This window comes from Neovison vison, chromosome 12 (assembly GCF_020171115.1).
Source record: "Neovison vison isolate M4711 chromosome 12, ASM_NN_V1, whole genome shotgun sequence".
NCBI classification, from domain to species: Eukaryota; Metazoa; Chordata; class Mammalia; order Carnivora; family Mustelidae; genus Neogale; species Neogale vison.
This window is the reverse complement of record NC_058102.1, coordinates 3,207,429-3,221,243: the sequence shown is the minus strand read 5'-3', so window position 1 is coordinate 3,221,243 and position 13,815 is coordinate 3,207,429. Positions and strand designations below refer to the sequence as shown.

The 13,815-nt window shown below is 56.2% G+C and overlaps 1 protein-coding gene across 1 annotated transcript in view; it reads right to left on the bottom strand.

The window, feature by feature from the left end:
* The window catches only part of CELSR1 (cadherin EGF LAG seven-pass G-type receptor 1), a 130,185-nt gene that overhangs the window by 38,509 nt on the left and 77,861 nt on the right, over positions 1–13,815 (bottom strand). The window contains exon 6 of the mRNA XM_044228065.1: positions 573–730. Coding sequence (XP_044084000.1) covers positions 573–730 — 158 coding nt within the window. The remainder of the gene's footprint in view (positions 1–572; positions 731–13,815) is intronic.

The following is a 13,815-nucleotide window of genomic DNA, read 5'->3' as shown; positions in this document are numbered from 1 at the left end:
GACATCTTTCTCATCCGTAAAATGGGCACAACCCCACCTCCCCACACCGCTCCGGACACTTGGCACAGATTGGGTGGTCGAACGGTGGGCTTCCAAACTTGACTGCCGACTATGCCACCAAAACACTATTAGAAAGGAACAGGACCGTCTGCTCTGGCTGAGGGACGGCCCGACGGCTGTCTGTGCCAGCAGGTCAGTTCCTGAGTTAGCACGATCTGCAGAGAATCTCCAGGATCTCATGGAGGGAGGGGGACCGGACCGCAGGGACCCATGCCCAATGGACTGGGGCCGGCGACCCCATGGTCTCTGGGGTCTGTAAGCCAGACTTGGCCTGGCCGTTACTTTGGCAGAAGTGGTAAGGGGACTTATTCTAGAAGGTTCTGACATTCAGACAGAAGGTGCCCCAAACGATGGGAGGGACCCTGATTTCAGCATGGACTGGGGCGGCCGGAATGCTGAGTCCAAGGCGCCTGCGTCCGATCAGGGTCCTGCCCCGGACGACCCTGTTGGGGAGCAGCACTCATGGCGGGGTGCGGGGGTTGCCTGGGCCTCCCCTCTCCCGGGATGCTCACTTCTTGGAGCCGCTCTGTGTGCCCTGGGCAGCGCAGCTGTAGTTCCCGATGAGGCTGCCGAAACGCACAGCCACGGCCGTGTCACAGTCATCCACGGTCACCACGGCCACCTTCTCTCCAGATGGCCCGTGCGGCAGGCCCAGGCGGCCGATGTTGGGCTGCGGGAAGAGAAAGCACAGAAGGCATCAGCGTGGGCTCCCACCGGCGGCACGTGCCACCCGCGCACAGGCGCTGAGGACATAGGAAGGCCACGTGTGGACAGCCTTGTTTTAAATTAGCCCCCTAAACCAGCTGTACTGGGTACCCCTAAAATGTATGTCCTTGCCAGCACCTTGGAACGTGAACTTCCGTGGCAATAAACGGTCTGCGGGCATGATTAGCAGACAAGGTACAGTGGAGCACGGTGGACCCTGGTCCCACATGACTGGGGACCTTACAAGGCCCAGACAGAGCCCTGGGAGAAGGCCGTGTGGCGATGGAGGAAGACAGAGGGAGGCACCCCAGGCCCAGGAGCCCCAACAGCCGCCAGCACCACCCGCATCTGAGAGACAAAGGGGGGCCTGCTCTTGGAGCCCTCAGATGGAGCTCGGCCCCGCTGACGCCTCGATCCTGGACTTCCGGCCTCCATAACCATCATAGAATAATTTCTGGTGTCCCTAGCCACCCGGTTTGTGAATTTGCTACAGCAGCCAGCACCACAGCCCGAGACGCCTCCTTCCCCATATTCTGCCTGGTGTCCAAGCAATGGCTGGTCCCGCGGCCACACGCCTCCTGACCTGGGTCCCACGCACACTTTCACGTTCTAGGGAGTGGACCCCCCTGGGCCCCCAGGCACTCCTGGGCCAGGTCTTCCCTCGTCCTGGAATGACCCTCCTGTGCCCCTTACTGGAGGCCGGGCACACTTCCAGCCCCAAGGCCAAGCCCCACTTGCCTCGGAGCTTCTCCCTCCTCAGCCATCCCTGAGGGCCTCACGCACACGGGCTCCCCACCGAGCGCTGGTTATAAGAATTCCTCCCCAACTGGTGGCTTTGGAGAGAGCTGCCTCACTTCTGGAAGAAGCAGGGTCCCTTCTCAAGGAGGCTGTGGTCAGTGTCCATGACAGCAACACCAGGCAGCCCCACCCTGTCCCTGGCACCCCCCAGTCTCCCGGCCTGCCCCCCTAGCACCCGAGCACGTGCTCCAGAGAGCCCTCGGACGGTGTCCGGCTCGGGTCCGGGAGCCTGCTGACGCCACCAACGATGTGAGCACGGAAGTCTCAAAGTTCTGGAAAAGGAGCGGGCAGCCCGACAGCCGGCTCGGGCTGGGCCAGGCAGCTATGGTCCCCATCTGTCCAGCCCGGGTGACGACAAGACCGGCCCGCAGCGGGTGGCCTGGATTAACCACGTGGTGCACATGAAGTGCCTCCAGGCCTGCCAATCAGCTCACGGCACACAGGGCTCCTTCCTCCCCACAGAGGGGACGTGCTTTCCCGGCCCCGACAGCCCTTCCCATAGCCCCTAAAAACAAGACTTGGTGTCCACCATGAGAGCTCTGGGGTCTCCCTGAGTTTGTAATACGGTACAATTTTATACTTCTTTACAATGGTATTCAAAACAGGCAGTTGTAAAAAAAAGAGGAGAATTTAATTAAATCAATTAAATTAATTAAATCCATGTCTTTTAACAAGGAAATGACAACTGCACGGTTCATTCGAAAAGAAAACTTCAGGTCTTCAAAGGAGTAAAGAAGTAACTATTGGATCAAGGACACTGGGCAGGACAAGGAGCTGCTGATAACAGGAGCTCAGCCAGGTGGTCAAGCTGTGATGCCACGGGCTGCTCTCTTCATCCTGGTGATGCTCTCCTCCCCTGTGTTGTGCAGTGCACAGCCTGCACCACTGTACATGGTGACCCCAGCTGAGCCTCATACTCCCTCTCAGCCAACCATCTCACTAGAAAAGGTTCATCACTGATCCTCGGTTTCTCTACCCACAGAAAAGCATTTTATATTAGAATGTCTGTCCTCTCTATGTTACAGGGACTTCGAGAGTGACATCAATAGAAGACACATGATTGTCCCGGGAACCCTTCTTGGGTGAATCCAAGGTAGGCTTTTACCAGGCCACCCAGTACCTTGGTTCCTGGATAACCTTCTTCATTTTCTTTTGTATCAGTTGATGAGATCACAAGATCTGAGAAGCTGCATCCTCAAAGATTCCACCTTTGATTCAGCAACAGTGAGATGAGTATAAAAAATGATCTGTTTTCGGGGCACCTGGGGGGCTCAGTGGGTTAAAGCCTCTGCCTTCGGCTCAGGTCATGATCCCAGGGTCCTGGGATCAAGCCCCGCATCGGGCTGTCTGTTCCGCGGAGAGCCTGCTTCCTCCTCTCTCTCTCTCTCTCTCTGCCTGCCTCTCTGCCTACTTGTGATCTCTGTCTGTCAAATAAATAAATAAAATCTTTAAAAAAAAATGATCTGTTTTCTCACTCTGTTACAGCAGCGTGCTTTGGAAAAACACGTCCAAGTGCCTATTAAGGGCTGCTTAAGTGCTAGGTGCTGTCCTCAGGAAGAACCTTCCCCAGGCCGTGCGAGCCCCGCATTAGCTCTACAACTTATAATTTACATTTTGGAGGCTGGGTGGGAGACTTCTCTGAAGACGTAAGTGGCATTTATCCTCAGAAAGCTCTCATGAGGCTGAGCTGCCGTTTGCGAGACTGCGGTCATGGTTAACAGCTGTCCGTCAGCACCGGGCCAGGTCCCGGGATCCAAGCAAGAGCGGGGGTGGGCGCAGATGACAGGAGGCAAAGGCCCCCGCGAACGCCAACACTTGTGCTAAGAGCACACTTGCTGACTCAGGAGCCCACCGCGAAGACAGACTTCAGAGCCTGATGTCACTTCACCAAAGCAGCAAGCTTGGCTTTTGGGACAACAGACAGGGTCTGATAAACACCATCCAACACCTGCTTCTCGATTCCCGCTCCCGGACCCACGGGCGGTCAGGTCAGAAGCGACAGCCCTTCTAGCCACGAGAGCGAGCATTCTTAGATGGGGAACGAAAAGGACCAGCCGGAGAGACACCGTGAAGTACCCGGGAAAACCAGTGCCCCACAGAGTGCCCCACTGTCCCACCCCTTCTCAGGCCCCAGAACACGCAGCACGGGGGGGCAGCGACTTGCCACGCCCGCCCCACATGCCAAAAGCCACCATGTGGTCAGCCGCCGCAGCAGAACATGCGGGGCACGCCAGGAGAGGCACGTGCGGGGGCCTGGGGACACGTGGGGGGTGCGCCTCCTAGAGTCCCCGTGGTACCTGGCAGCTCCCCTGCTGGGGACCGACCCGAGAAGCTGAGCACAGGGACTGCCATGAAAATCTGCTCGCGGATGTCCACCGCAGCACCGTAGTCGATAGCGAGGAGGGGGAGACCACCCAAACGTCCGTCCGCGGAAGGATGGATGAACAAAACATGGCCTATGCATTCCACGGAATTATGATGCCACCTTTAAAAGGGATGGAGCAGTGGCACCTGGGTGGCTCGGTGGGTTAAAGCCTCTGCCTTCGGCTCTGGTCATGAACCCAGGGTCCTGGGATCGAGGCCCGCATCGGGCTCTCTGCTCAGCAGGGCACCTGCTTTCCCCTCTCCCTCTCTGCCTGCCTCTCTGACCATTTGTGATCTCTCTCTGTCAAATCAATAAATAAAAATCTTTAAAAAAATAAAAGGGACGGAGCAGTGATGGCGGCTACAGCACAATGAGATTCCAAAACAGGACACTAAGTGACAGCCGCTGGACACAAAGGGTCCCGTGTTGCAGGACTCAACTTAAGTGAAATGTCCAGGACACAGAGATCCACAGACAGAAGGCAGCCCAGAGGTTTTGGGGGCTGGGGGAGATGCAGAGGCAGTGCTGGGGTACAGAGTCTCCTCTTAGGGTACTGGGAAGATCCCCGACCCAGACGGAGGTGGTGGTGGCACCTTGTTCGCCAACGCGCCGAGCGGCCCTGAGACGCTCACATGACGACGGCTCCTCTTACGTGACGTGAACCGCGGTGGCCGGACGGGCAGCTGCCCTCCTCGACCCCCGTGGCCGCGATCTACCCGGGCAACCAGGTAGATGGGAAGCTCCTTCCCATTGTGATCTGGAAAGTGGGGATAAAATGCACCTCGGGGCCCACGTGTCAAGACCGTCACCCGCAATAAAATGCAGGGACAGAGCGGCGGCTTGCGGGCGGGCGGGCGGGGTGCAGGCAGCCCGGGTCGGGCTGAGAAGCGAAGGGAACACACGAGCAAGAGCAGTAGACTGGGGCTCGGGTCATCGGCTCTTGCCAACGGCTCGGGTCATCAGCTCTTGCCAACGGAAGACAAAGCATGTCTTACCCAGCTCGGCCAGTGTGTGGAAGGAACTCCCCGCGGGGCAGAAATCGGAGCACCGTGGCAGCCCCCCTGGCTTCCGTGTGTCCAGCTCTCATGTTTGAAGAAGAGAGAACGGTTTAAGCTGCTCATTCAGAGCACAGACGTGGGGATTTGGCACAGGCGAATGAGAGAGCTCACGGGGGCTCTGCTGGCACGGGTACAGAGGAATGAGATAAAGAACAAGACGAAAACAAACGGTCTCTAATATATTCTTAAGAATTGCGAACCTTCGCCACGCATTAGCACACAAGAAAAAGACACGGGAAGTGAGGGGGTCACGTGGCAACAATTCTCACGTTAGAAGGGAGCTGGACACAGGTAGGGCGAAGGCTGGCATCCCTGCCTCTTTCTTCCCTGGGCTCAGCTTGCCCGGTGGGGTGGCCAGCCAGACCTCGGGGGACCCCACACCTGCAGCAGCCCGGCCTGGACACCAGGGTCCGAGCAAAGCAGGCAAACCAGAGGCATGAGCCAGCCAGCAGGGCCCCCCCAAGGGTGCACAGGGGCTCCTGAGCAGAGCCAGCCACGGGGCGGGTAGAATTGGGGCCAGCAAGGACAGACCCCACCATGCTCACCCCTGCCACCAACTGAGAAAAACCAAGAGGGTTGTCATGTGCTTTGGCAGGGGACCTGAAAGCAAAAAGCTTTGAGACTTCGTGCAGATCCAGGTTCTTGATTTTCAGTAAGGCAATCAGAAGTCATCACTTGGGGTCTGTCCCTTTCTCTTTCTCCTTTAATTTATTTTCTTCTCTACATGCAGACCCTCCCTGTGCACCTCCATTCAGATGCTCTCAAGCAGCTGGTGGAGATTTTCTTGCCTGCACAAAAGCGCTGGGTCCTTACGAAGTGCTCACATTTCTACAGCCTTTTACCCCGCTGCAAACAATTCCTCATCAGGGAGGCTGGTGGGGTTCGGTTTCAAGTACTGGACGTGGGGGGGTAAGGCAGCGTGGGGGCACCTCGAAACCAGACACCGGGAGCGGCAAGTCTTGGGAAGTAAATGGATTCGTGCTCTGGGTCAGAAACGATCAACCAGAATTCACGTCAAAGAATTCACACTTGGGTGGACTCTGGGAATGTCACAAGGAGTCAAAATGCAGCCTTGAACATGTACCAAGCTGTCACTTCTCACACGCAGGGAGGCTCGGATCAGACGTGAGGGTCTGCTGAACACAGCCCGCAGGTGACGGCCCCTACCCTGGGAAACGTGGGCCGGACCATCCCCCCAACCCCACCCCAATCCCGGCTCGGAGGCGAACAGCCCTCCCTGGGAAGCAGGCACAGCATTTCTTTGAAGCGAAGGGGAAGATGGGCTCACGAGGAGAGTAACCCTCAGAAGCACACATAATTCCAGGATCACACCAGATTCCTAAGGGGGCCCCCAACAGGACGTTGAGGGACTCAAACACGAGACTGAGGTGCGGACTCCCGGGAGGCCCAAAGCGGGGCCGGACGGTGCGCCCACGCTGGTAGGCAGGAAGCAGACCATGGTTTAGCTGGAAACCACTCTCTCTGAGCCTCAGTTTCCCCACCTGTACCACATGGGTGTGGCCTCCCTGTTGCCCTCCCAGCAGGATCCCTGCCCCAGGCAAGCCGGCACCCCGGCAAGCCAGACTCCGGGGCAGCGAGGTGCTGGCGGGGATGCACCCCGGCACCACACAAGAAAGGGCCAGAGAAGGGATGTAGGAAAAACAGATTAAGGAACCTGGGGGGTTTAACCTCAAGCCCCAACCACTTGCCATCACCGCACCCTTTGATTCTTCTTCAAGCTCTTAAGCTATGCACAAGCAGGGGGAGGAGCAGAGGGAGAGGGAGAAGCAGCCTCCCTGCTGAGCACGGAGCCTGACAGGGGACTCAACCCCCGGACCCTAGATCAAGGCCTAAGCTGAAGGCGGACGCTGAAAGTACGGAGCCCCCCACCCCCACCCATGCGCCCCAGGCTACTTGATTTTTCTCTTCCCGACTTGCCTTGCTTTCCCCACCCCCCAAGCAAGTCCCTGCTGCAGGAACCCCACCTGCCCGCTTATGCCGGATCCCCAAACAAGGCTTGGCCACGTCAGACCCATGCACGGGAGCCACGAACGTCGGGCCTACCTGCACCGGATCTGCCCGCAAGCTACACGGACGACACGGGCTTCCCCAGGGCGTCTTCGGAACTCGGCGCACGATGCCGTGTCTCCACAAGGACAAAACAGCCTGCTCCCCGAGAACGGGGCTGCCCCGCCCTCCGAGCGGAGCTGGTACGCTCGGCCCAGGCCAGGAGATGGGTCTTGAGCTACAGCTCACTGCCCTGTTCCTCCTCCCTTGCGTTTGCAGTCAGGGGCTAGGGTAAAAACTCAGTGGCCAGCAGAAGCTCCCCAAAGTTAAGGTATGAAAGTATGTAGTCCTCAAGCTTAACGTTAAGAATTTAAAAAAAAAAAAAAAAGCCTAGATCTCTCTTGATTTCTTGATTGGTTTCTAGTACGGACGTTAGAAACCTCTGTCCTGAGGACACAGCTTCCCCCTTAGGCGGCCGGACTGGGCCCTCAGGCAAGGCCACTGACTGGCCACCAGGTGGGGCAGACAGTTCTGCATTCGGAGACAAGGCCAAGTTCCTGTGCCAGCTGCGGCTGGGGAGTGGCCAGGGCTCCCTCACCCGCTAGTGGCGGGGGGCAGGGTCCCTACCACTCGGCGCCTGGGCAGCCTCTTCCGGGGACTGGAAAAGTTCACAGCCACCACCTCTAACGTCCTTCGGGAAGAGGACGGGGAAGTGGTTGTGAGCCCCTTTGCAGAGCGCCTGAAGCTGGTCTCACGCCAACGGGACGCCCAGCCGTGAGAGCGAAGGCTGCAGGGGACCCGGGACAGCGGCGTCCACAGCCTGCGAAGAGCATCACCTCCCGGAGGCCAAGAGTTCACATTCTCACCCCACGTAGGAAAGTCACCTGACTTCCTTACCGTCAGACTCATCTGTAAAACGGGTAAAAATAGCACCTTCCTTGTGGGATTAAATGCATATTGTATGCGAGGTCTGGCTCCACACCGGCATGGGGGTGGGACGCTCCACCAAAGTTTCCTGCTGCCATGTGTTTGCTAAAAAGATGGGATGAAAACCCCAAAAAAAAAAAAAAAAAAAGTTCAAGCGGTTGTTCTCTTTGTATTGTCCTAATATTTTCTTATAGTTCAAAAAAACCTCTTTTACGTCTTTAGAGAAAAAAGCAATTTGCAGCCTGCACATAACCACGCCTTCGGGGAAGCCCCTGGTTCTTCTACGGAGCGGCCCCAGAAAATGCTGGACGGGGCCAGCAGATGCTCCGTGTTGGGGGGCATTAAAAAAAAGAAGATTTTCAACAAGGGTTAGAACCAAGAGCTCACGCTAGAGTTTCTTTAAAAAAATAAAAAATCACACCAGCGCCTTGTTCCTCAGGCAAGATGTCCGAGCCTAGTTCTTGAACAACTCCTGCCACAGATTAGAAGGGAGCCCTGTGCTGCTCTGTGGACGTATACGACAAGGGCACCGCCGGGGCCGCAGTGTGGAAGGCCTGTGTGCTGGCCCCGGGGTCCTGAGCGTCTCCTCCAGGCCCCAGTGATCTCTGAGGGGGTGACTTCTGCTCTGGACGAGATCCACGGGGCATAGTGCCAGCCCCTCACCGCCCCAGACAAAAGCTCCCCAGTCTGTGCGGGGGGCCAGGAGCCTCCACCGCTATCGCTGCCAGCAGAGGTCCGGTCCCCCGTCTGCGGCCAGCAGGCTCCCCGGGGCTTTCTGGGAACCAGGGAGTTTATGCAGATTTGCTCCAAGGGGGGGGTCAAGCGAAGGGCTCAAGGTAGGGGTTCCTAAAGTTTAGACCAAACCTTTTTTGAAAGTTGGGGTAATGATCCTTCTCTGGGGGGCTTTACTCAACCAAACTGGGGGACCTCCAGGCCCTGGATGAGCAGTTCACGGCCCTCCACGGTGGGGCCTCGAGGTCTGACGGCCGGCTACTTCCCGCTGGACGACAGGTGGGGCAGGGAGCGCTGTGAGCAAAAGCCCGCAGGGTCCCACGCAAGGGGCCCTGGCGCTGGGGAGGGGCTCCTGGGGTCGCCGAGGCGGGCTCAGCACTCAACCCACTCCCCCCAGGACACCTTTGCAGAAAGCCGCCTCAGACGACGGGAAAAAGGCTTACAGGAGATGCATACTTACACACTCACACGTACTCACGCACTTGTGACACACACATCCGTTAGCACACACATGCACGTGCTCGCACACACACATGCACGCACTCCTGCAAACCCTTGCCTGCTCCTGCTGAAACCCTAACAGGCCCCTCTCAGTCCCCAGTCTGGACAGCAGCACAGAGACACCCCCCCAGGCCCCAGGCTCCCCTGGGCCGCGCACAAACCCCCAGGCTCTGGGAATCCGTGCTAGCCCTCGGATCCACGAAGCCACCCGTGGGCACTGGACCCGCTTAGCCCACCTGTGGCCCCCACAGCCTAGCTCGGGGCCTCCGTTTCCTCCTCCAAGGAGGGAGGTGAGGACCCTGGTCAGTAATGTCCTCGTCTTGGGCGGGGGGGCAGAGGCAAGGAAAGGCAGCGAGCCTGGGGCAGGGAGGGAAAGCTGGGAGGGGCGGGAGCGTGAGGCGTGTGGCAGGTGCAGAACGGCGACCGCTGCCAGACCGGGAGCCCAGGCCCGAGGCGGATGTTCTAGGCCAGGCCATGGGACACAAAGGCCCCAGGGCGGGGCTGCATGAGTCCCGGGCAGGAGTTATGTTTCCAACCAGGGGACCGTCCAGCATCTGATGAGGCCGCGTACTGGACAGGAAGCGTGTGAGTCCCAGCCCCTGGGCCACCCGCAGGCTGGGCCCTCCCCTCCCTTGGGGACCGCCGGCCCAGACCCCCACAGAGGAGGCTCGCCAGGCTTTCCTCTCTGCCTGCTGGGGCCCCAGGGGGGTACCGAACCTTCCAGGCCCAGACGAAGCATAAAGGGGTGGCAGACACGGCCCTCCAATTCCGTCACGAGAGCACTGATGCTCGGTATTTATCAACTACCCACCCCTGCGGATGCAACAGAGGCCATTCCGGGCCTGGGGAACCCCAGATCTGTCCACCATGTGGTAGACTGCTGGCCCTAAAAAAGCCATGATGCTTCTGCCACAGAATCCCAAGGAATAAGAACTATCTGGCATTTTAAGACAACTCACCTCAGGGTGGTCTGTGACCTAGCAGAAGGTTTCTCATACAAGTTGATGATGGATTTGGGGTTTGGGGGGGAGGGGTGACCTTCAGAGACAATAGACACACACCAGCACCCATTTATCTACCTTTCAAAGCTCCTTTAATTGTGCCTTTTATTTCGAGATAATTTTAGATGCACGTGCCGTTGTAAAAAATAACAGAGATCCCACGCACTGGTCCCCAGTTTCCTCTGAGAGTGAACATCGTCAAGCGGCAGGAGCCTGCCTAGTGCAGGTGCTGACCAGGCAGGACAGAGGATGGTCCGTCGCCCCCAGAACCCCACCTCCTGTCCTTGGACGGCCACGCCTACTTCCCTCCTGCCCTCACCTCGACCCCGGAGAGCCACTAATCTCCTCTCCAGTTCTGTCCTTTCGACACCTCAGGAATGTTTTATAAATGGATTCGTGCGGTATGTAAGCTGGCAAGGCCGGAGTTTGTCACTCAGCACGGGACTCTGCTGCGAGTACCCTGGGTCATGGCCCACATAACGTGGGAGGGGCGCAGCACCGGCCGTTTCACCATTCACCCACCGAGGCCACTGGGTTGTTTCAGTCTGGGGCTGCCGTGAACACCCGTGTGCGGGCCTCTGTGGGGACATGAGCCACTCAGAGTCACGGGGGACACCAACCTCTGGCTTTCTTCTTCTGTGAAATCTTCATCGGGGTACTACAAAAGGCCCAGTGACCTGGGAAGCAACCACTGCTCTACTATTTTTCTGGGAGAGACCATATAGAATTGGTGTCATTCTTTAAACATTTGGTAGAATCCTGCAGTGAAACCATCTGGGTCTGCAGAGTTTGGGGGGAGTTTTTAAATGACAAGTTCTATTTCCTTAATAGCAATGTGGTCATTGAATTATTTTTCATATTGGGTGGGTTGTGGTGGCTTGTATTTTTGAGAAATTAGACCATTTCATCTGGGCCTTAAATGCACGTAGGTAGGGTTGCATGTGAAATTCCTCTGCTACCCATCGGGATCCACAGGGTCTGTACTGATGTCCTGTTCTATTCCTCACAGAGGGAACTGTGTTGTCTTTCTTTTCTCGTCCGTCATTCTAGAAGCTTACCAGTGTTATTGATCTTTCCAAAGCTCTCTGTTTCATCAATTTTCTGTATTGTTTTTCTGTTTCTGACTCCTCTGGTTTCTCCTCTTCTCTTTATTATTTCCTTCATTCTGCTTGCCTGCTTTGAGTGTAGTTTGCTCTTATTTTCAGAGGTTCTTAAGGTAGAAGCTTATTACTGATTTGAGACTTTCCTTTTCTTCCTTATAGTAGTTTTAGTGCTATGACTTTTCCTCGAGGCACTGCTCTAGCTGCAACCCCATGTATCTTGGTATTTTGTATTTCATCTCCTTTAAGTTTATAACAAATCTTAAGCAAACTCTCTTCCTTCCTTCCTTCCTTCCTCTATTTTCTAAATAATCTACTATATCAGCCAAATCTCTATTAGGGCCCTTTTTTCCTATGGCTTAGGTCATGATCCTGGGGTCCTGGATGGAGCCCTGCATCAGGCTCCTTGCTTGGCAGGTAGCCTGCTACTCCCTCTCCTACTCCCCCTGCCTGTGTTTCCTCTCTCACTGTGTCTCTCTCCGTCAAATAAATAAAATCTCAAAAAAAAAAAAAAAAAGGAAAAACTAGATTAACTCTGTCGTGTTGGGATGGAGTTCAAGGATTTCAAGAAGTAGGAATGAAATAAATCAGAACTTTGGTGTGTGTACACCTATACACAGCTATGCGTCCCAACTCCACCCGGTGATAGAGACGGTGAGCGAGAAGCAGCAAGAAGAACACCTGCACCCCGGCAGCAAGAAGAACACCTGCACCCCGATCTTGGTTTCCAAATGCCATTCTCGCAAAGGATCCAGAGTTCTGTGAGTAAATGGCAGACTTCAGGGTTGGGACAGAGAAAGTACAAAATAAACCTGGAATGTCTTTTTCTGCCAAAAAGCAAAGGAACACTCATAAAAACCACGGAGCTGCCAAAAGCCCGGAGCTATGCACGGCCAGCACTTACCCCTGCACCCCTATTGCCACGTCGGAGACACGGGCCAAACAGGAAACAATCTGCACGTCAGGTTAATGAAAGGAGTAGATTATGATCCATCTAATAAAACAGGAGTTTGTGAAACCACAATAATATAAATACACAGAAGGAAGAGAGAACTCCTTGGTACAGCGGAAAGCCAACCAATACATGCGGATGGCTTGACGGAATTAGCCACAGCCAACACCCAGCACAGGGCTGACACCGAGGTCACACAGGTGTGACCACCGAGGGGCTCGGAGCAGCAGATGCAAGCCTATGAGAGGACAGGCTTGCGTGTGCTGGGGGAGGGTGGATAGAGAATGATAAAGTGAAAGTGGAAAAATGTCAACAACGGGGCACCTCGGCCGAGAGAACACGAGTTCTTGTTTTAACTTTGCAACTTTTCTGAAAGTTGCAGTTTGAAATTAAAACATCTATGGACCAGGGCGACTGGGTGGCTGGGTCAGCTAAGAGTCCGACTCTTGATTTTGGCTCAGGTCACGATCTCAAGGTCGGGCTCCACACTCAGCAAGGAGTCTGCTTGGGTCTCTCTCCCTCCGCCCCCTCTGCTCCCCTCTGCTCAGGTTCTTTCCTGGGTGCACACTCTCTTTCTCTCTCTCTCTCAAACAAATAAATAAATCTTTAAAAAAAAAAAAAAGTGTCCCGTCCACATCCTGGTCTTCAGTGTCCTTGTTAAACCCACGAGCCATGTTCCTAGAGGTCTTCCACATCAGTACACAGAGCTCGGCCACATCCCTTCTCATGGCTGCGCGACACTGCACGGCACGCACGACCCTCCTTTCTACTGAACAAGTCCTGCATTTCTGGAGGCGGGGCTCTACCAGGGAACGACGCCTCGCCACCTATAAAACGTGACCCTTACGAACGCTGCCACGTGCACGGTGTTGGAAAGAAGTACACACCTCGCCTCTGAAGCCCTTGAGTGTTTTTGGAACATTCAGTCAAGCAGAGAAAGACCCACGCCCTTCCCAACCCCAGAGCGTGGTGTGTGGGGCCATCCCTCCGCACCACCCAGCGCATCGCCCACGTCCCTCGGGACACTGGAGTTCTAAGGGTGAGGCTCAGACCCAAGAGGTGTGGAGTGATTTGAAGAAATGCCCGGGAGAGCAGTTCCCAAGGACCTCTGCTCTGGTTGGCACCTTTGCCCAAGGTCATGGAAATCTCGGGCATTTGGATGTTCCGCCCAAGGAGAAGCCGAGGACGCTGATGCGGAGGGGAGAGTTTCCATTCGGCCAGAGCGCTCTATGGAAATATTTCCAGCGCTTTCCGAAAGGTAGCCCACATGGTCCTGGGCCAGGGCAGGCCAAGCCCACCGGGGCTCATGCCGCCGGCCCAGACACGAGGGGCTCCACCGCCTCGTCTGGGAACACGGGGCCACACAATGCAGCAGTGTCCCCTGCTGAGGCCTCAGGGACACGTGACAGGGACGGGAGATAATTCTGGTTGTCACGACGGAGGGGTACTGCTGGCGCTAATGGACAGAAGCCAGGGACACTGCTCAGCACCCTGCAGGCCCCCGGGACAGAGACTGAGCCACCACCGACAGGTGCCAACAGTGCCGAGGCGGAGACACCTACTGCACCCCTCCTCAGTCCCTTCTTCCCCCAACATCAAAATCCCCAGC